The sequence below is a fragment of the Galeopterus variegatus genome, unplaced genomic scaffold (genome assembly GCF_000696425.1).
Source record: "Galeopterus variegatus unplaced genomic scaffold, G_variegatus-3.0.2 Scaffold69, whole genome shotgun sequence".
Classification (NCBI taxonomy): Eukaryota; Metazoa; Chordata; class Mammalia; order Dermoptera; family Cynocephalidae; genus Galeopterus; species Galeopterus variegatus.
The window spans coordinates 604,411-626,533 of record NW_007726180.1 but is presented as its reverse complement, the minus strand read 5'-3'; the positions used below and the strand labels follow the sequence as shown (position 1 = coordinate 626,533).

At 35.2% G+C, this 22,123-nt stretch overlaps 1 protein-coding gene across 3 annotated transcripts in view; it reads right to left on the bottom strand.

Annotated features, from left to right (window-relative positions):
• Positions 1-22,123, bottom strand: part of DMD (dystrophin) — a 734,955-nt gene that overhangs the window by 478,392 nt on the left and 234,440 nt on the right. For all 3 annotated transcript variants that reach the window (XM_008577619.1, XM_008577628.1, XM_008577636.1), the window contains one exon: positions 16,147-16,336. In XM_008577619.1, the coding sequence (XP_008575841.1) occupies positions 16,147-16,336 (190 nt within the window). The remainder of the gene's footprint in view (positions 1-16,146; positions 16,337-22,123) is intronic.

Here is a 22,123-nt window from a genome sequence, read left to right as displayed (position 1 = left end):
GAGTAATTCTGATTTGTAATGATGAACATGCTGATAATATTGATTTGATCATCACATACTGTACACAAATACTGATAGTCAACTCTGTACCCCATAATTATGCATAATCAATTATGTTTCCCTTCAAAAAATAAACTAAATAACAAACAAACAAAAAGCTAGTACACCGTCACTAGTGCTTATTTGTCATTTGCTAGAGCAAATAACATGGCCAAGCCCTCGGGTCAGGGGCTGGGAAGTACACTCCATCCATAAGGAGGCAGTGTTAAGGTTGTGATTGCAGAAATGGGGGAAGAATTAAGGTTAATCACTAAATTTATCACAAACACAATAGTTTCTTTAAAGCAGATAATATATTGAAGAACATGACAATGATGTGTACTAGCTTATATCCCTGTCTTACTTCTTCAGGATATAATTTTTGCCACAATATTTACTTGGGCTAGATGATTGCTCTGTATTATTGTCATCAGTGATTAACCTGCTACTCAATTTAAGGAACAGATAATCATACCCCCTTTCTTCAGATTCTTGTATAAAGAATTAAAACATATATTACTGGAGGCAATCCTTTAGCAGTGCATGCGAGTATAGATAGACTGATGCCATTTCTAGTACAGGGAGCAGAGCATGCCATTTGAGTACCAAGTCTTGTCTTATCCAATTCTGGCCTTTTTGCTGTGTGTGTGTGTGTGTGTGTGTTTGTGTGTGTGTGTGTGTGTGTGTGAGATGCTGTGTCTTCTTTAGAATTCCAACTTATTTTTTGTTTTCCAAATTCTTGTTTTTCTGTTGGTGTTGCACTTTTGTAAATAGAAAAGTAAAAGAAGAATGTGCTTGAAAACCTGCTTGGAGAATGAATTTCAAATTGGCTTCTCTATTAGAGGACTAATTTGCTTTCTATGTGCAATCTTGGCGTGATCACTGTTGCATATATTATTGGATTCCACCTCCTATGCTCCCACCTAAACTCATTTTGAGATTCTCACATGGTAGGTCAATTGCCTGAGTTTTACTGAGCTGAAGTGCTGCCATGACTTGTCTTAGGCTTTTGGTGTCACATTTGGTGACATAGCAGAAGAATTATCTACTATATTTCCTTTTCCTTTGTTTCACCAGGCCAGAGTAGTCCTCTATTCCTTGGCTTATCAGACTGTTTTAGAATAAGAAAGCATGTGATTTGTATTTTTCTCTTGCTCATTTTCTCTCTCTCTCCCCGTCTCTCCTACCACTTCCTTTCTCTCTCTCTCTTTCTCTCTCTCTCTGTAAAATTAACTAATTATTTTGTATTTCAATCACATTCATAACACAATTATTTTATGTGCAAAGGAATATATATTTGAGGAAAAATTTCAGTTGAGTAAAACAACAAAATCATGTTTCTTAATAAAATTTTTGATGCCAAGCTATTCATTTAAGTCACAAATTTGGTGAGAACTTCACTGATTGATTAGTAAAATATAGTTGAATGGGTTATGCCTTTTTAAGAATATTAAGACAAACCATTCATCATCTTTCAGGTGTAGGTGATAACTATCTGATCACTCTTGTTTACTTTTTATCTTATGTATATTCCCAACCAGAATCTATTTTAGTTCTGTACACACACACACACACACACACACACACACACACACACACACACACAGATACACCAAATCAAAACAAAACCTTTTAACTCTTTTGTGACTAACATTTCTTTTGAGAAATTGATTATAACCTAGACCTTGTTTAACAAAAATACATTTTTGTGAGAGAGAAGATTCTCTCAATCAAAGCTGAGACATAATTATGAAAAATTTAGCCAATAGTACAGTTGGTTTAAGTTACAGGAATCAACCTGAATAAAGAAACTTCCTAATACTGTAATGTGGTCAGGTTAGGCTAAGCTGTAATTTAATGTCACGAACCATTAGATCATAACATTTAATTAATGATCATGGCTAAAATAGAGGCATGGGCAGTTTTATATAATATGCAAAGGGAAAAAGAAAGAAAGTGGTGATGTAAATCTTCCTAGGCACCATCTAGCTTAGCTTTCCTCCATGTGTCTCCAAAACAGTGGGAGGAAAAAAAAAAAAAAAAAAACTCTTCCTGATTGGCCAGGCATTGGGAATGGGGATATCAAATCAAATATACTCCAGAAAAGGAGAAAGTCTATTCTCTTCATTTCTTTTTTCTGCATCAGCACAGAAGATTGGCCTTGCAGAATTAAAATTTGTCAAATTTCAGAGCTGAAAGGGCCTTAAACAGGCACCTGGTCCAGCAGTTCTCAAACTTAAGTAGGCGCAAGAATCCCTGAGGGGTCTTTAAATATGCAGATTCCATGGCCCATCCCTAGAGAGTCAGCTTCTGACATAAAGCGTTTTTAATAAACTTTTCAAGTACAGATGATGTTGATGGTATGTGAACTTGGAGAAATACTTCTTTTGTACAGCTTCATCATCTCCAACACCACTGACTTCCCCAAGATCACACATGATTAGTGGTTAGGATTTGAACCCAGATCTCTTCACCTGTAAAATAAGATATTTTGCACTCTCTGATACCATACTACTCCTTCAAAAAGTCTGTTAGCTCATGTATGTTGTTTTTATTGTGATAAAATATATATTACATAAAATTAATTATTTGAACCATTTTTAATTTACGGTTCACTGGTATTAAGTACATTCACACTGCTGTGCAACCATCACCACTATCCATCTCCAGAACTTCTGCATGATTCCAAACTGAAACTCAGGTATCCTTTAAGCAATAAATCCCCATTCTTCCTTAACTCCCAGCCCCTTGTAACCTCGCCTTAACTTTCTATCTCTATAAATTAGACTATTCTAGGTACCTCATATAAGTGGAATCACACAATATTTGCCTTTTGGTATCTGGCTTATTTCATTTAACATAATGCCTCCAAGATTCACCCATATTAGCTCATGTTTTGATTTGCTGAATCCTTTTAACTTCTTGTGCAAGACAATGTTCTGGCCCTTTAAAAAATGAATTTATATAATTTGTCCAACTTCAATGGATGGCTGCTAAAAAATAAAATAAATAGCCTGGAGGCTGGCACAGTGACATGAAACACATTTTCTGCCTAGTTGAAAGTCACTTGAAAATAAAAATAAATGAGAAAAACTAAGACCTTCTTAAGGCTACCATATGCCCAAATTAGGTGTAGTAGAGCTATGCAAATTAGGTTATTAACAAGTATATTCTAAATATTAGTGTATAAAATGGTATAGATGGGACCCAATTGCCGGAGACCACGCCACCCAATGTTATTAAAATACCTGTGGCAAACTATAGAGAAAGAAAAGCAAATAGGGAAGTATAAAGTAAGCATCGATATTGCTAGTTTAGAGATACTTTATTATGCTTAAGATTTAATTTTAATTTATATAGTTACTGTCATGTGTAGCTTTTGGGTAAGAAGGAAAGCTATTTGATTTATACTGTATTATAGAAAAGAAAGCTTAAATTAAAAAAGAAGAAATGCATCAGTATATTGGTATATCTCCAATTGTTCACCTAGAGGCAAGACCAGATAATACTCCTGAGGGGAGGTGAGGTGTTGACCAAGAGTCATGAGTAGGAATTATCCAAGTAGACAACAACAGCAAAGAGAACTTTTCTTGACCAGGATTACACCTACTTACTGTTTAATAAACATTCAGCTGAGTGTCTTTTATGAGAAGCTTTCTATGGAAGTATTTTAAAGCATGGCCGTCAAACTTTTTGATAGTCTTCCATGGAAAAGTGGGGTTTATGTCCCATCCCTTTGAATCTGAGCTTTGTCATTTCTTGGTCAATAAAATATGGCAGAAGAAAAACTTTGCTAGTTTCTAGGCCAGGCCTTGAGAAGCTGGCAGCTTCAACATCTCATCCCTTGGGATGATTGCTTTTGGGACTCAACTATTATGCTGAAAAGAACCCTAACTTCCCCATGGAGAGGCCCACACAAAGAAGAACTGACATCCAGCACCTATTTGCTAGGCATGAGAGTGAGCCCTCTTGGAGGTAGACCCTCCAGTATCAGTTGATCTAAACCAACTGATATCAAGAGAAGCAGAGACAAGCAGACCACACTGAGCCTTTCCCAAATGGTAGATTCATGACCAAAACAAGTAACTGTTATTATTTTAAGCCATAAAGTTTTGGGTTGGATTGTTATGCAGCAAAAGTTAACCAGAATACCTTCTCTGATCCTCTCCATAAGGTATACAGGAGGTGCCACCTCTTCTTGGTGACCAAAGGACTCTGTACCCAAGTTTATTATATTTATTCTTTCCTTGGCTAGATCTTCCTGCTCTCCTGACACAAGTTCAACCAGTATCAATTCCTCTTTGGGGGCAGTCCTATGTCTTGTCAATCTTTGTATTCTCACACCCCTTTTTCCTGTCATGTGGGAGATCCCACTTCTCAATAACTCTCCTTAAAAGTGACATTCAAAAATCCACTCAAAAAGTAAATTCTTCTACTATGAGTATACATTGCATGAATATCAAAATTTCTTTTGGATCATGAATGGGAAACGATTTTGCAGTTGTCTAATCAATCCACTGGTTGCATCCAAATAATGACAATTGTTTTATACTCCAAAACAGAATGTCAACACTTTTCCATAGCAGGTGAAAATGGTATCTCTACTCATTTCAGCTTTTGAAACTGCAATGCACAACAGTTTTCCAACCATTTGTGAAACTACTGTGAAAACTAAAAATAGGATTTATAGTGTAAATCATTGGGAAGAATGGCTGGTCAAGTGATTCATAAATATCCAAGTCTCATTTTATTTGGAGTCATAACCTTGAATTTAATCCAACATTGAATTGTTGAATTGGGAGCAAAGGATTGAGGTGAAATGTGGTTGGCTCCTGAGAGCAGGTGAAATTCTTTCTGCAGAGAATAACTTTTTCTGTAACTCCCAGAGAGTTAATAAAATATAAGATATTTTACAATATGTTTTTTAAGGTGTTGGAGATGAATAGACATTAGAAAGGGAAAAATTAATTTTTTAGAGAATTTAAAGATTACATTCATAATGAATCAGATTGTTGTAAATTATAATAATACTGAATAGTCAACATGCTAACAGACCTTTCAAGGACAACCACAGATGCAGGAGCAAACAAAAGTAATTTGTTGCTTTCTCACTATCAGGAAATAGATATTCTTCCATCTAGACTAATATGATCTCCAGTGGGGAATGATTTATGTCTCTTACATTCATAAAACTCTCTTTCATAACCAGGTGTAATGACTTATTTTACCTCTACAGGGAATGGCTGATTTATGCGTAGACCTCTGTTCAATAACTTTTCTTTAAAGACTGATGTTGTTAAACATGAAAAAAAAGTGAACTTTTTGACATTTTATTTTAATGTAATTTAGAAAACCACATAAACTGCAAATGGACCTCCTGTGTAATGAAAATCACATGCTGATAACCTAAATTATTTTGAATACTATTAATCTTTGACTAACATCTGAAATGTTTTATTATCAGAATTACAAAAGGCACAAGAGAGACACTAATGAAGTTTATCTTAAAAATAATTTGTAAATAGAAGACTGAAGATTCTTTTTGTCCCCCCAATTCATACTTTTAGAATTGTCCAACAGGAAAAGAAGAGATTGCTATCCATCATATAGAGGAATATCATTTTTTGCCTGGAAAGTCTGCTCCCAAAGATCACTAACCCTAAAAAATTCTTCAAGGTTAGAGAAAGGGAGGAGGAGAAAATGACATGAAATTCTTTAACTTTTTCTGTGGTCAGACTTTCTCTGGCCTTTTCTATTTGGAGAAAAAGGCCTAAAATTGTATGGATCTTGATTGGTTTCTGATGGAGATCAAAGAAATTTAGCAAATAGTCTTAGCCTTCTCAACATCTCCAGTCCTAGTGCATCATAGGATGCTGTTTCAATTTTATTGACATATCTATAAGCCACTAGTATGATTTCCTATGTTGCTCAGGCTATTTAGGAAAAATAAACTACTATTACCAAGGTGTGTTTCAGAGAATATCAATGTCTGGTATCTGGCTGAAATAGAAGGGTGGAAAGTCAATTTATTTCTTCAAGGAGGTCATTATGAAAGACAAAATATCTCTTTTTAAAAATTTTCAGTGTGGTGTGTTTATTCTCAAGAATGGAGGTGTTAAGTTCTGTTTTTATCTGAAGACTGTAAAGAGCTTTTAAAAGAATGCGTCAATATGGTATTCACGTTTAGGGATTAAAATCTAATGAAGATTAAGAATTAAAGCTTTTTTTATACATGGAGTTCCAACACTCATGGTAACCAATATTTCAGGCATAGTTTCATTCATCTAGTAATAACTTAATACTAACTATGTTTATTGGGTGCCATATATTGTTTTATGCACTTCATATATACTAATTCACATCACCCCCACAAAAACCTGAAGTAGTGGTTGTCATTACCCTTCTTTTATTAGCTGTGTAATCTGAGAGCAATTAAGAAATGTGTCCATGGTTAGTAAGAACCAGAATCATGATTTAAACCCAGGTGGTCAGGTTTCAAAGCTCACACTATTAAACACTATCCTCTTCAGCCTCTCTCATACAATGTAGAAAGCACTAAACGTTATTTAAATGCAGAGAAATGCCTATAAGAATTGAGAAGAAGGAGACAAGATGTCTTCCAATTTGGGGGGCTTGAGGGAACAAGGGAGGATTTGAATACAGTTTTTCATGAAAAGTAGGTATCATCTTGATAGGCCAAAAAGAAGAAAAGGAATCTTAAGAGAATAATCAAGGTCATCAAAAGACACAAAAGTAGGCTAGCTAGCTTTTCATTTCGGTAGGAGTTGAGGGTACATGAAGAGGTAAAATAAGAAATAAGACTGGAAGTTGAGATTTGGGACCAGTCCTGGAGAGCCAGGTGAAGCTGTTTATAGAATATTCTGAAGGCTTTGAGCAGTCAGAAGAGGTGTTTGAAGAGGGAATCATCTATTTCATTCATTGACAAATACTGAGTACCTGTCATGTGTCACACACTGTCTTGGGCAGTAAAATTGATGAAATCTCTGCCCTAATGGAATTTATATTCTAGTTACAGTCCAAGCAATTCTTTAGGAAGCTTAATTTGAAATGACAATCTGCAGGTTGGATTGAAGCAATTGGTGGGCAGGAACGAGTGGGGGAAGGTAAAAGGCAATGGGAATATGAATGAGAATAGTGGTAAGGAGACTGGAGAGAAAGTAATGGGTATAAAGGATAATGGAGGCAAAATCCATAGACCTTGAAAATGAACTTGATAGTAAAGCATGTGAGAAGAGAATGTAGTATGGTTTGACAACTCCCCGATAAGATGGTGGTGTGATGAGTAGCAGGACAGGAGATTAAGACTTGGTATAAAACATATGGCTTTTGGGTCATATTGAATTTATGCCATCTGTGAGATATTTGAGTAAGAAATGTCCTATATGCAGTAAGAAATGTTGAACAGATACTGAAAAGGGATAAAAATGCTCAAGTCATTGGATTAAAGGAGATGGATATAAGACTGTTCCTAGTATAATACCTAGCACATAACCGACACTTAGTAACTATGGACTGACTATTGAATGAAGATAATAAAATTAATGAGAACAGAAAAGAATGTCTAAAATAGATCCTTAGGTAAAGAAAAAAGAAGTGAGTGTTAGAGAGGTAAGGAGACAGTATAATACATTACCCTGACACATCAAAAGGTGAGAAATTTTTCAGTAGGCTGCAGTGGGCAGCCATAACAAAATATGCATAGATTTCTAGGGCAACGAGGACTAGATAAAACATTTGCATTTGGCAGTTATGGTGATTTCATAGAGAAGTGTTTCAGTTGAGAGGTAGATGTAGAAACTAGACTGAAAGAGGTAAAGGAAAGATGGATGTTTAGGAAGTAGAGATATTTCCATTAATCAACAAATTCCTATTAGGTGAATGATTTAAAACGTGCTATTGGCTATCTTGGGTCTTTGCTTGGAATGCTGAGTCAGTGTAGAGTAACACGTAGGTCAGTAGGATGAGTAGAAGGTCATAAGGTGAAACTTAGGTTCAAATACTGCTCTTCTATATATAGTTGTGTGACCTTAGCAGGAGTTACCCAAACTTTCAGTTTTAGCTTTTTCATCAGTAATTAGGATATAATGATATTCCATCATGTAAGGAAAGCACTTTGCAATTATGCAAAAAGTGTTAGCTATTTTTATCATGTATTTTAATAATTAGATGAATATATGGTGTTTTTAACCCCAGAAAACAAAACATTTATTGTGGTGGGCTTTTATTTTGCATGGTTGTCCTCCTAATTTGGTGTAATAAAACTCAAATTAGTTGATTTTCAAGGAAGTAGCAATAGATAAATTACTTAACCTCTCCAAATTTATCCTCCTCAACTGAAAATATAAATAATAATAGTACCAACACCACAAGTTTTCAGTGGAAACCAAATTAGAAAATGGAAGTAAAAACACTTAGCCAATTATAAAAAATGAAAAATTAGTTATTATTCTCATTATTAATATAACTTTTATCCATTGACTTTTAATAGTACAATATTAGATTTACATCTTCAGTTTGACTTTTATCTAATGGTAATTCATAACATTAATAAGAACCTTTCACTTGAAGAGAGCTTTTTCAGAGTGCTTTTGTATTTATTACCTTATGAGATCTTCACAAAAGCTCCATGAGGAATAAAAGACGATGGCTATTAGGGGCTATCAAAATTGACTTTTCTGTATGCACAGTGTCTTCTTACCTGTGTGGGCTTTTCTTTTGGTTCATAGATATAAAATTACAGAATCCAGTAGTTGAATTACAAAGTTATTCAATTTAGTGCTTCCCTTGCATCATTCCAGATAATTGCTTAATGCAATGGCAGTATCCAGAAGGTTCCGACACATTCAATCAGCATGTTTACATATGAACGAGACCATGGCAACATGGTCCAGAATGTTAGAACCTTTATAATCAAGTGATCAAACTCATATTGCATTAAATTGAGATTATTTTTTCCCATCATTGGACAAAAAAAGAAAAAGATAATTCCACCCCCCTATATTTAGTCTTTCTTTCTACTAGAGATAAAGCACCAGTCCTGAACATTTGTCCTCATTGACTCCTTTTTCTAAACTTTTAGTTATTTTCACTATTTCCTTTTCGATTTTCTCTGAGATCTACAAAAATTAGTCAGGGTCAAAAACTGGAACATAATAAAACATGGAATTTAGTAAGAAAACAAGCATGTGGCTCTTGAATCTATTCCTGAGTTCTACAGTCGGTACTATTGTGAATATGGATGGTTTTTTTATAGTAGCGACATGAGAATAGAAGGAAAAATAAAATTTTCCATGTTTATATGACAGAAGAAACTAACTGCCATTATTGGCAAGAATTTTTCAAGATCTTGGATACGTTACTCATTTACTTTTTCCATGGTGTGAGTTTTACGCCATGGAAAGCTTCACTAGATCTTTGCCTTTTTTCATGGGAAAACCATTAAGAGGGCTCCCATAACTACACCGTTTTAAGTAACATGTAAGATAGCATCACTTAACATGAATTCTGTGCTACAGCTAAGTAATATTCTGGTGACATTTAGGTGTATTTCTGAGAGGACCACTGAGAAATTCAACTAACAATGACATGAATTTGTGTGTAATATCATTTATTTCTATGACTTCCATGTTGATGTCCTTCAATTTCACATCTTCAACCCAGATCTTTCTCCAGACTTTAGATCCACATTCGCAACTGCTTCAAGAGAGGTGATATCCTCACCTCTATGACTCACAGACACCTTAAAACCGACCCCATTCTTGACTTCCCTCACCACAACTGTTTGTCCTCTTGAATTCTGCAACTCCGTGAAGGCACCACTCTTCACTTGGTCATGCCAAGTGTTAAGCAGGCACTGACTCCTCATTATACCTCACATTCTCCCCTCACCTCTTCCCCCTATGGAGCACATCACAATGTTGATGTTATCTCCAAGTAGCTCACATATCTGTTTCATTTGTCCAACCTCACCACCTTAATTATCATTTCTTGCTTGACATCAGAGGATACTTCAAAAAGCTGGTAGAATAGTAGAATTGTAAGATAATACAAATCTTTCCATGAACTTTTTGAAGTACCCTTGTATTACAGAAATAACTTTCTAACTGCTGTCCCTGCATGGGTCTCATATCTTTCCAATTTGTTCTTCTCACAGCTGCCAGAGTGATCATTCAAAAACATAATTCTGGTTATTCCATTTCTTTACTTAAAACTAAGCCATGACTCCCCAGAGACTACGGATAAAATCTAAACTCTTAAAAATGAGTGGCAAGGGGTAGAGAAAGCCAGCTTACTCTTATTGAGCCCTTTGGTTTCAACACTCTGCCCCTCTGGTGGCATTTTACATGTCTCCTATCATTTAATCCTGATGAAATCCTGTGAAATACTGTTATTACTGTATAGAAGGGTATAACAGGGACTCAGAGGTTAGGCAATAAGCCAATAAGCTTCAAATTAGGGAACTTTTCTGCCTATAAGACCCATATGCTATCTACTACACCATAATGTCTTTTTGCATAATTTAGCCCCAGCTGATCTTTCCAGTCTCATTTCTTGTAACAACCACATTCCAGCCATAGAGAAGTTCCTTCAGATTCTCAAACTACCACACTGACCAAGCCTTTGGACATGCTTTTTCTCTGCCAAGAATGCTCTCTTCAACACTATGTGTCTGGCTACCTCCTAACACATTCTTCTAATGTGATTTTCTCTAAACAGTAGTTCTCAACATTAGAATCATGGTCAGAACATGCTGCAATCAATCCAGTTTGGATCTCTGGGGGCAGGGGTGTTGAACCCAGGGATCAGTATTTTTAAAAACTCCCCCAGTGTATAAGCAAGGTTAAAGATCACTGTCCTAGGCCTCTCTGGAAGGCTTAGCTTAATCTTCTGCTTTTACTAGACGCTGCCTAGCTTCTACTGTAATACTCATCACGCTACTATAATTATTGTCTTAGTATGTCTGCTTCACCTTTGGAATATGAGCCTTCCAAAGGCAGAAATCATGTTCTCATACGGAGGCTTTTGAATATATGTTACATAGTGATTCTGCATGTACACACACACACATACACACACACAAACAGTTGAAACCAAAGTTTCATAGAACAATACTGACCCCTACTTAAGAGGGATGAACTCCGATTTTTAAATTTTATTCTATTAATTTTACTCCTTTCTATCTAAAATATGTGAATTGATACTCATTAAATCAGTTACTCAACCTGGTACTTTGTCTGAATTGTGTTTGAAAAGCACCTCTTTTGGGGTCCTCATGATGGGATTAATTCCCTAAGAGGAAGAGCCACCAGAGCTCTCCCTCTCTCTCTGCCATGTGAGAACACAGAGAGAAAGCAGCCATCTACAAGCCAGGAAGAGGGCCCTAACCAGAACTTAACCATGCCAGTGCCCTGATGTTGGATTTTCAGCCTCCTGAACCGTAAGAAACAAATTTCTGTTGTTTAAGTCCCCTCTCCCACCCCCCCAACCCCCAAAAGAAAGAAAACTGCCTTTCTGAGCATGTTTATATCACTAGACCAAACACATGACACATGACAGGTATTTAATAAAGATTTGCTGAATTAATAAAAGTTCTCAGGGAAATAACATATATATAAAATTTTTATATATCCAGAGCAGTAGGCAGTCATCACTGGGCAAAAGTAAAATATCAAGATTCACTTTCATGCTCTTTAGACAACAATCAAAATACAAAGACTAAAAACTACATATAAAACTCAATTCAAATTAAGGCAACAGGAGGAAATACACTGAAGTTTTCCTTTTCTTAGAATTAGGGATCCTTAGATTACCTTTCTATTTCAGATGTCTCTAAAAATATGATACAATTTATTCAAGCTTGTGCTACTAATTGTGCTACTAAGATTGCATTCTTTCCTCTTCCTTTGGAATTAATCAGTGGGCCAAGATTTTGAGAGAAACACTGAAGAAGCTACTTTCCCAATTTCAATAATGTATTAGAAGTCAAAGATATCTTAATTTATAGGTGTACTGAGATGCACAATATAAAGTTTATCAAACTTGTTTCTCTGGAAATGTTTTACTTAATAAATGAAAATTTTTATAATGGAGGGGTTGGGAGGAGACATGAGTAAGACATATGAAATTAGAGAAGGTAGTGAGTTGAAAGATATGGCCTAAGACATGACCCAGATCACAGATGAAGGAATCTCAAATATTAATTGCTCCTTAGACCCTCTTGCTGAGAAAAAGATCTTAATTACATCACTTTTATGACCATCTTTCCCTGGTACACCTTCTTTACAAGCTGGTATTACAATGATCTCTCAGGGGTACTTAGAGAACCACTTAAGATTTGTGAAACTCTTGTGAAATATTTACAAAGATGTAGAGTCTTTGCATTTTCAGTTAGTTACCCAGGGTTTTATGTTAGAACTTTGAACCATGAACATTTTTATCAACTCTCTTAGGCACACAGCAGGGAATATTTTGGACAGAAGAATAATCTGATTCAATTATACATATAGTCCTTCATTTTAAACATAAATTTGCAATTTAAAAATTCCCAAACTTTCATCCCTCAGGGCTCTATATGGCATTCTATAGAAATACATTGCCTTAAAAATTCTGGCTAGCCTATCAGAAATAACAATATTTATAAGAAAAATACCCCTCATCCAAAGTACAAGGACAACTGCAATGTTCTTGATTTTATTAAGGAAAGTAAATAACTTTTTTTCTAACATAAGAGGAAATTCTAATGTCTTTTGGAGTGGAATTAATTAAGTTAGTTCCATTCAGAAAGCACATGCTTCATAATATATGTATGCTTCTAAAACTCATGAATTATGATTATTGATGGGAGAATTAAATGTCCTATGAAGTGGCTAATAAACGAAAGTGATAACTAGTCTAGCAAGAGCCAGAGTCTTCATAAATAAAACAACTGATTGACAGTCACAGAGAAAAACACATTTTGTGAAGGTTTTCACCTTCTCTCTCCCTCCATTCAGTAGCATTTGTATAAAGTAAAGAACCACGGCTTTTGGGTAGACAGATATATCAAAATCTATTGGGAGGGATGTTGTATTGGCTAGGCATTTGGAGTTTTCTTTTTTTAATATATGAGAACTGTGCTTACTATACAGCATGAATCAATGAATACAATGCTACCAGCTACTTCAAATGAAGTAATAAGGCATACCATTACACTTTTTTCCATCATACATATGACAGAAATTTTCTTTGGTTCAAAATAAAAATTCATACTTGGAGGGAAATAAAGCAAACACTTCCATAGAGCTGACATATGGAAATTGCATGTAATCTCCTAAGGTATGTTGTTTTATTTAGTTTCAAGTTTGGCATTTCCATTCGTTGCTTTTAAATCTCAGTGTCTTGACTCAATTTTATCAGTTGAAATGTGCCATTAACAAAAATCAATAGTTTCAGAAGTTTACAGTTTTTACCATGACATCTCTAAATCTTTCATCAAAGGACCGTTAGTCCACCATCAAACTAAAAATCAGAGTTAGCTATAAATGTCATTCCTATCCATAAAATGTAGTTTAAACCTCAGGCAACTGGAACTTATAGAAAACACAATATTAACTTAGAGGGGAGGGGAAACATGTCTCTATTTTAAAATAATTTTGGAATCTTAGTTAATCCTCCTACAGTTAAGGAGAAAGTGATATGTCAAGGTTTTCAGGAGCTCTAAAAGCTTTTATATGGCTTTTAAGAATAAATATAGTTTATCACTTTGGGGCTGTGGCAGTAAAAAGTCCCTGCCTTATTCTCAAGCTCTCTCTTTTTCTGCCTCCAGCACCCTGAAGGTTAGGCATAACATGTGCCATCACTTAAAGACAGAGGAGGATAGCCTGATCGACACTGAAGTTTATGTGAGCATCAAATACAGTTTGGTTTGGTTAAGACACTGAGAAAAAAAAAAAGGAATACAGTTTTTGAGGAATATGGCATAAGTTAAGACATTTTCTTAAAATAATTTCCAACTGTTTTTGAAACAGAGGTCAGAAATCTAAACACAAAATGTAGATTATTCTGTTCTTTCATCGTAAATATAGGTAGGAAACACAGCATTTGTTTTTTTTCATGATTCAGAATCTTCCAGTTTCTCAGAATTAGGAGTTTATATACAAATTTTCATTGTATAGTACTGCAGATATAATTACAAAACATATAGGAGATAATCAGTGTATCTTTGCCCTTACCCAGACTTACTATTTTAAGGAATGTTTTATGAAATCCTGACATTAAATTCGTTTTAGTTACTAGGTTGTTCTTTATTTTCAAAGTAATCTGCTAAAACATCCACTTAATTAAAGTTTTATTATTTATCTACCATAGCTGATGAGAAAAATGTGAGCCCATATATTTAGTAAAATTTTAGGTGGCTTTATGGGCATTTACAAGGTGAAATAAAATTTTATTTACGAAATAGCATAAGCCAAATAATTTACAGCAGTACATTGTCAGATCATACATCTAGCAGTGAGCAAAAATCTCTACATTTGCATTGCCTTTACATTCTGTCACAAGCCATGGGAGATATCTACAAAGGTAAAGTCTAGTATTGTTCTAAACTAATTACTTCTAAATGATCAAACTAATTCAACACACATTGTGGAGGTGAAAGGGGGATCAGAGAAAGATGAAAGCAAGAATGATGAATTCAGAAGCTATAAATTGCCACCATCACCTATTCTGCACAAGAGCAGCAAAGTAGATCAAATATCATATCAAAATAGAAAAAAAGGAAGAAGAGAACAACAAAGAGGAGGGGAACAGAAGTATCTTTGTTTATTTGTGATTTAATTTTGAAATTACTTTTCAACCTAGGATATACTACTGTGGATTTATTGAATTGTGTTCCCCCAAGGTTCATTTATTGGAAGCTTAATCTCCACTGTTACTGTTGAGGGTGGGAAATCCTATAATGATAATTAAAAAGTGGGGCCTTGAAGAGATTGTAGGACCATGCCGCAGTGAATGGATTAATAATGGTGGTCAGGGAAGTAGTTCTGAAGGCTTTAAAATTTGCAATGTGATACCCTGCTGTCACTGTTGCCACCACCAAGGCCTTCACCAGCTGTGTTCCCTGGACTTTGGTCTTTCCAGCCTCAGAAACTGTAAGCAATAAATTTTATTTTCTTATAAATTACCCAGTTCCGTGTATTTTGTTGTAAGCAACAGAAACAGACTAATACATATACTATCACTTTTTTTCATCATAACTTAAAAGTACAAAAAAAATGGAGTTAGTCTTAAAAATTGATCATATTACTCTACTACTCCAAATTATATCAGAGATACTAGTAAAGTTCTTATATAAAGTCAGAAAAACTAGCTACACATAATAAAACTCTATAATAGTTCAGGAAAATTATATCAGGTATTGAAGATAAACTTTAGGAGCCTCACTGAACTGCAGAACTTGATTCTCACTAAGACTCTATTTAAACAAAACTACCCTAAACTCTGTTTTTGCTGTTTATATATTTGGAACTTTACAGCAATAATTTTTATTTCTAGGAAAAACAATTCTCTGAAAATTGTATGATCATTAACTATGACAAATTTAGCCATCTCATTTTTATTTTCACAGATCATATTAGGAAGAAAGCTACAAAATGCCAGATTAACATTTCAAAACGTATTTGAAAGTAATGAAGGGAAACCGATTCAGTTAGCAACGCTAAATAAAACAGACAATTCATACAGATGCTTTCCCTGTAAAATATTAAATGAACACTTAAAAAAGTCAACTTTTTCAATTTAACAAACCAATTCCTAACTTATTTCTCTGTTTGAGCAAAGTTTCTCCTTGACTGAAGTTCTGGTTTTATATGCAAGTTTTTTTTTTCTGGTCAAAAACATCCACTTTTTATAAGATGGGGGTGTTAAATGGAATTTTAAATGAATTTTCCTTCTCCCTTGGCCTCTCTCCTTCTTGCTCAAATGCAGACATATATCAGGTTGTAAAACACAACTATTTTATTTTGTCCCCAACTTATCAGTTACCAGTACAAATACTGAAACTTGTTCAATTGGATTCACAGAGTGCTAAAGCGGAAACGCTTGACTTACTTGCCATTGTTTCATCAGCTCCCTTACTCCCTTGGAGTCTTCTAGGAGTTTCTCCTTATGGGTAGCATCCTGTAGGACGTTGGCAGTTGTTTCAGCTTCTGTAAGCCAGGCAAGAAACTTTTCCAGGTCCAGGGGGAACTGTTGCAGTAGTCTATGAGTTTCTTCCAAAGCAGCCTCTCGCTCGCTCACTCTGCAAAGGAACAAATATCCAGATGCAATTCTCAAATATCAGAATGGTGCACCCAGCGAACTCCATGAAAACAGCAAAGAAAGAAGGACTGAATTGCAATATGCCAACTAAGGGGTGTGTTGTTGCTAAAGTTCTTCCTTTAAGCAACAATGACTAGAATATTGCACAGTCTGTTTACCTTCATTTCTATTTAACATAAGGGCTTCTGAATGGGGGGAGACAGGCAAGAGTATCTATTTAAAAAAATGGTAATAGAATATTTCTACAAATCTCTTTCACAAAAAAAGAGTAATAGATATGAAACTTTGGATGTTTGAAAGTTCATATACGGACATTCAAAAATATTTTTTTAACATTATAGATTTTTTCTGGTCAATTTCTTAAGTTTATTCCAATATATGCTGCAAAAGTGGAAGGTGATCTTTATAGTAAAACCCTAAAATCCCTACACTATGCCTATCTTTGATGTCACCCTGAAGCAGGAAAGAAGGATTAGATAGGCAAGAAAGAAATTCAAGAAAATACCATCCTAGAGTCAAAAGTGAACACTGGAGGGGGGGGGGGAAGAAGGGAATTGGAGGGCAAAGGGAAAAATACAAACAAGTAGAAAAATAACATTTCATAGAAACCATTGTGCAAAATACCATTTTGCATGACACTGGTTTGTTATAACTATTGTGTTAGCTTTATACTTCATTGCTTGAAGGTCATACAACTTAGTATATTGTCCAAAAGAAAAATGTTATGTGTAATGGAAAAAGTAGAGTCTTGAAAACCAGAGAGATCCCAATGTCCCTTAGCAGTTGTATGATATGGCAAGTTACTGACCTCTGATTCCTCAGCTTCTCATCTGCAAGACCTATTGCTGCGATGAGAATTAAAAGACAATAACACAGCATGTAAAGCTGAGTGTCTTACACATTATAGTCACACATTAGAGTTATTCAAAAATATTAGTTCCTTCTGCCTGCATCCCATTTTCCCACTCTTCCAGTCTTAAAAGGATGAAACAAATTCCCTAAAGACACAAAAATCTAAAAAAAAAAAAAATTCTGATAATATATATAATGCATGTATTGTGGACACACACACATATGCCCTCAGCAAACGCCTACATAATAATAGCTTGGGAGGGAAAATTGCCTTAGGCAGTAACAGTCCCATCTAAAAAGATTCAGGTAAATTTTGTGTGCAATGAAGAAATTAGTACTCTATTTAAATGCCTTATTTGCCTTCTATTACTACACAAACACTTTCTGGGATTAAACATAAGCTAAAAATGGATTTTAAAAAATTGAACATTTGAATATGATACACACTGCTTGTTAAGACATGATTGTCAATAATTATGCAAAACTGCAATTTATTTCAGCAGCAACTTTATCATGGGATGTGCAAACCAGGCAATAAACAACTCCTGCCAAGCCAGCGGCAGCAAAGCCCCCGGAAGAGCTGTTTATTCATCATGGGTGAGGTTTTTGCTGAGCACACAGTCTTCCACAGTGTAGTTTTGGCGCTTGTACTGGATAAAAATCTTCTGTCTGCATTAACTGGTGGAGGGTAGAATAGGTTTATGAGGATGCGGCTATTTGAAAAAAAGTAAGCATTGCACTAAGCTATTTATCAACTCCTAAATAAACTTTAATACTGCACAGCTGAAAGGTAGCATAGTGTTCTGGTTGGAAAAATAAGTTAAACCTTGTGTAGTTCAAGGGTTAACGTGGACTGCTGGCTCCCTGCTCATCTGATTTTCAGGCAAACTATCAACACGAAGAGAGATATTTAAATCGTCATTTATTTATTTATTTATCTTTTTATTTATTATGATTAAAACATTTGGAATCATTGCCAACAACCCCAAGAATCTTAATGTTACAATCAGGACTGCAACATACAGGTTGAAACATGTGTAATTACTGACAATTAATCGTTTCTGACTTATAAGAGTGGCGATTTCATCCAGTTAGTGCTAAGACTTACTTCACCTCCAGCCCCAAATTTGGGATAGGATAAGCTGTCACATTCCAGAAGCCAAATGCAGGGTTAGACATTGATATATATTCTAACATACTCCAATTTCGAACGAAATGAAAGGACAACACGAAACTCTCCCATGGTAGAGTGAAACTTAGAGAATTAGGTATTATGCATTTTATTAATCTTCCTGATGAACTACATTCGCTGCATCTTAGCTCTTGTGTCCTTAAACTAGAAACACCACTTACCCTCTGCTTCCAGAGAAAGTAACTAGTAAATAACTTTCCAAGAGTTATTTGCAAAATGTGATGCACATAAATCAGATGAAAAGTTCTACCCAGACAATGAGATTTTCAGCCAAATCCTACCAGTGAGTTTGCTGCTTTGTAAATTAGGCCCTCAGGGAAGAACCATAACTCTTTCAGGACAGTAAGACACCATTTTCCTAAACGATACCCTTGTGATCTGAAATATTGACAACATCAGGCTGAAATTTTCTAATTTGAAAAATACATTAAAAAATTCAGTGGCAACAACATCAGAAAATCTCTTTAAATGACCTCCTGTACAAGCCTCTTTGATCATAGGTGAGATTGTTGTTTCCTGCTTGTTGTGGGGGTTTTAAGGCTACAGCCTTTCTCCTGGGATCAATGCATGCACATTGAATTCCTAAATTTTATTTGTGCCAAGTCTAGTCTAGAAATGAGTCAAGGGTACTTAATTTCCATATTTGTGTGTTCAAAATAGCTCTAAATGTATCCAATAGTTTTTAATTTTCTTTACCCATATGGCTTTAAATGGCTTACATGATAAATAAAAATATAAAAATAATGAGAATCAAATAAATAAACTATTGGCTTAGAACAAAACTATAGATCTTGAACATGGACTATTTTTTTTTTTAAATTTCTTTGTCTAGGTTATCAAACTATAGACCCTGGAGAAAATTTGGGTGAATTTTAAAAGTAACAATTATCAGATATTAGTAATAGTAATAATGCTTTACAAATAAGATCTACTATATTGGTTAAGTACTTTTTTATATAACAAGGTTTAATAATCAGCTATTCCAGATTTATGATATACAGAAATAGCTGGGAATTTGATGGAGTAAGAAATAGTATGGTGATTTCAAAAGGTTTTCATTCTATTCATAGAGGTACCTTGTACCATTCTCAGTATGTAAATAAGTAACTAGTTTCCCTTCCTTTTCACTTTTGCTATTTATATATTGGATTGGCCCATAACAAATCGGTTTTCAAAGTGTGGTCCATGGACCAGCAGCACCAGCATGATCTGAGAATTCATTAGAAATGCAATTTCTCAGGCCTCAAGCTAGACCTACTAAATCAGAAACTCTGGATGAAGTCCAGCCAGCTGTGTTTTAACAAGCCTTCTAGGCATTTCTAATATATGCTAAAGTTTGAGAATCACTGCTACTGAGGACCAAACTTTGAGAACTACTGATATAGCATGTGTTTGACATCTCCATTTTTTTTTAAAAAAGGAACTGATTATTAATGAGGCAATTAGATAAGTATACTCTGATCTGTCATTAGACACACACACACACACACACACACACATCATGGTATCTCTGAATAAATCTCCAAGACTCCAGATTTTCTATTAAGTTGAATATCACCGATTTGTTATGGGCCAATCCAATATATAAATAGCAAAAGTGAAAAGGAAGGGAAAACTAGTTACTTTCCCAAATAAAGCTGAGGAACTTAATTAATGTACAGACAATATTCCACTATTAGATATATGAATGAAAAACACTTCATTAGTGCATTGTATCACAGGATTATGTGTGTGTGTTTATAACCAAACAAAAGAAATAAACACATTGAACATTTTTAGGAAAAAAAGGCTGAATCTGATATGGAAGGTTATTTTACCCAGGTGTTTCTGTAGGTGTGACAAATTGGGAAAATTCATAGCACTCAGTGTCCTGCTACATAACACTTCCATCTGTGCCATGGTATTGTCATGGAGTATCCACATAAAATACTCTGAATCTTTTCTTCCTGGTTTACTTGCATTTTTAACCACTACCATTTCCTCTGATATATTTAGGGGAAGGATTACAGGATCATGATTTTGTTTCTTTATGTGTGTAAGGTATAAGTCAAAAAGAACGGCCACCTTAATAGCATCTGGATTTAAGACCAAAAAGTTTCTTGCAAAGTTAACCACTACTCACAGAACCAGAGTCAACCAGAAGTTAAAATTCTCTGTAACCATAACAGTCCCTACTAGTTTGTTAGTAAATAACGTACATTTTGATGTTTAAAAAAATAATAACTTTATATTGTACTATATTTGCAAGGGGCAGCTAGAAATTTGTTACCTATGGATATACAGCACTTTGTAGAAAGGATTCCTTTTCATCTCTAGCAATTGTATTAATAATTAGCACTAATGAAAAGCATTAACCTAAGCAAAAACTATCAATAATGCCTGGACTAGTATTCCATTAGATCCCTTCCTAGTGACAACTCTAAGACTGTGGCTTTATCTGTCTTTGGGCAACACCTACCTAGAAATATGACTACAGAAGGATTGTGGCAATGAGAGGATGTTTTTCATTTCTCCTCTGTTATCCACCTGTAAAGTGAGTACGCTCTCTCCTTTAAATTTAAATATTGACACTTGCTTTTCATCGACAGCATGAGGGATGGTGGATCTAAGGTACAGCACACAAAATATTTTTTTTAAAGCTAACACCTATGTCGCTCTTTAAATGTTTGAAAACATATTCAGAGTTATTCTGCCATTATTTCATAAGGTATTCCCAATTTTTCTACCTGCAGTCTACTTCTCATTTTTTTTGTGTACTTTTAGTTGGATATTTCATTCCCTCCCAATGGCTTCAACCTCCATACAAATTATCTTTAAATCTGAACCTCACTCTTATTTCCACATACCTACCAACATCTCATTTATTAATTCATCCAAGCATCTATTCCATATCTATTATGTGCCAGGATCTATGATTGATGGTGACACAAAATTCAATAAGATATGGCATTTAACATACTCAAGTCTGGTAGATGAGACAGAAAGGTAAACATTTAACTATACTTACGATGTAATTAGGGATATAAATCATCTGTATTCTTTACCAGTAGCTCACGTGTAACATGTATCACACTGCACTCATGAATTTTTATCTCAGTTTGCCTAACAAGTGATGACTTTATCTTAAACAATTTTGCCTCTTCCTACAAAGGAAGTGAAGATCATCTAGCCGGGCTTTGTCTCCAAATACAGTGATGGATCCTCAATAAAAGTTTGCCTGATTAAACTGATTTTCATAAAAATAAGAAATCTTTTAGATATACAGTACAGGTCATTGCTGGTTTCATTTTGCTGTTGGAGAGACTGAATCTGAGAGAACCGTAATGATGTCCCCAAGGTTGTACGCAAGTAAGTGGCAGAGCTGAGATTATAGCCGAAATCTTGCATCCTAGAAAAGAGGTTTTTCTTACTCTGAAGATAGATACTGGTGTTCACTCCTCTCTGATATATTCATTGTTAGTTAAAGAAAGAAAAGTGTGGGCCGGCCCGGTGGCGCATGCTACAGTGCGCCACTTGGGAGCGCGGTGGCACTCCCGCCGAGGGTTCGGATCCCACATACAGACCGGTTCCTGCTCACTGGCTGAGCGAGGTGCGGGCGCAACACTGAGGGTTGAGATCCCGTTGCCGGTCCCGGTCCGGTACGGGCGCGACACTGAGGGTTGCGATCCGTTGCCGGACACGAAAAAAGACAAAAAGGAAAAAAAAAAAAAAAAAAAAAAAAAA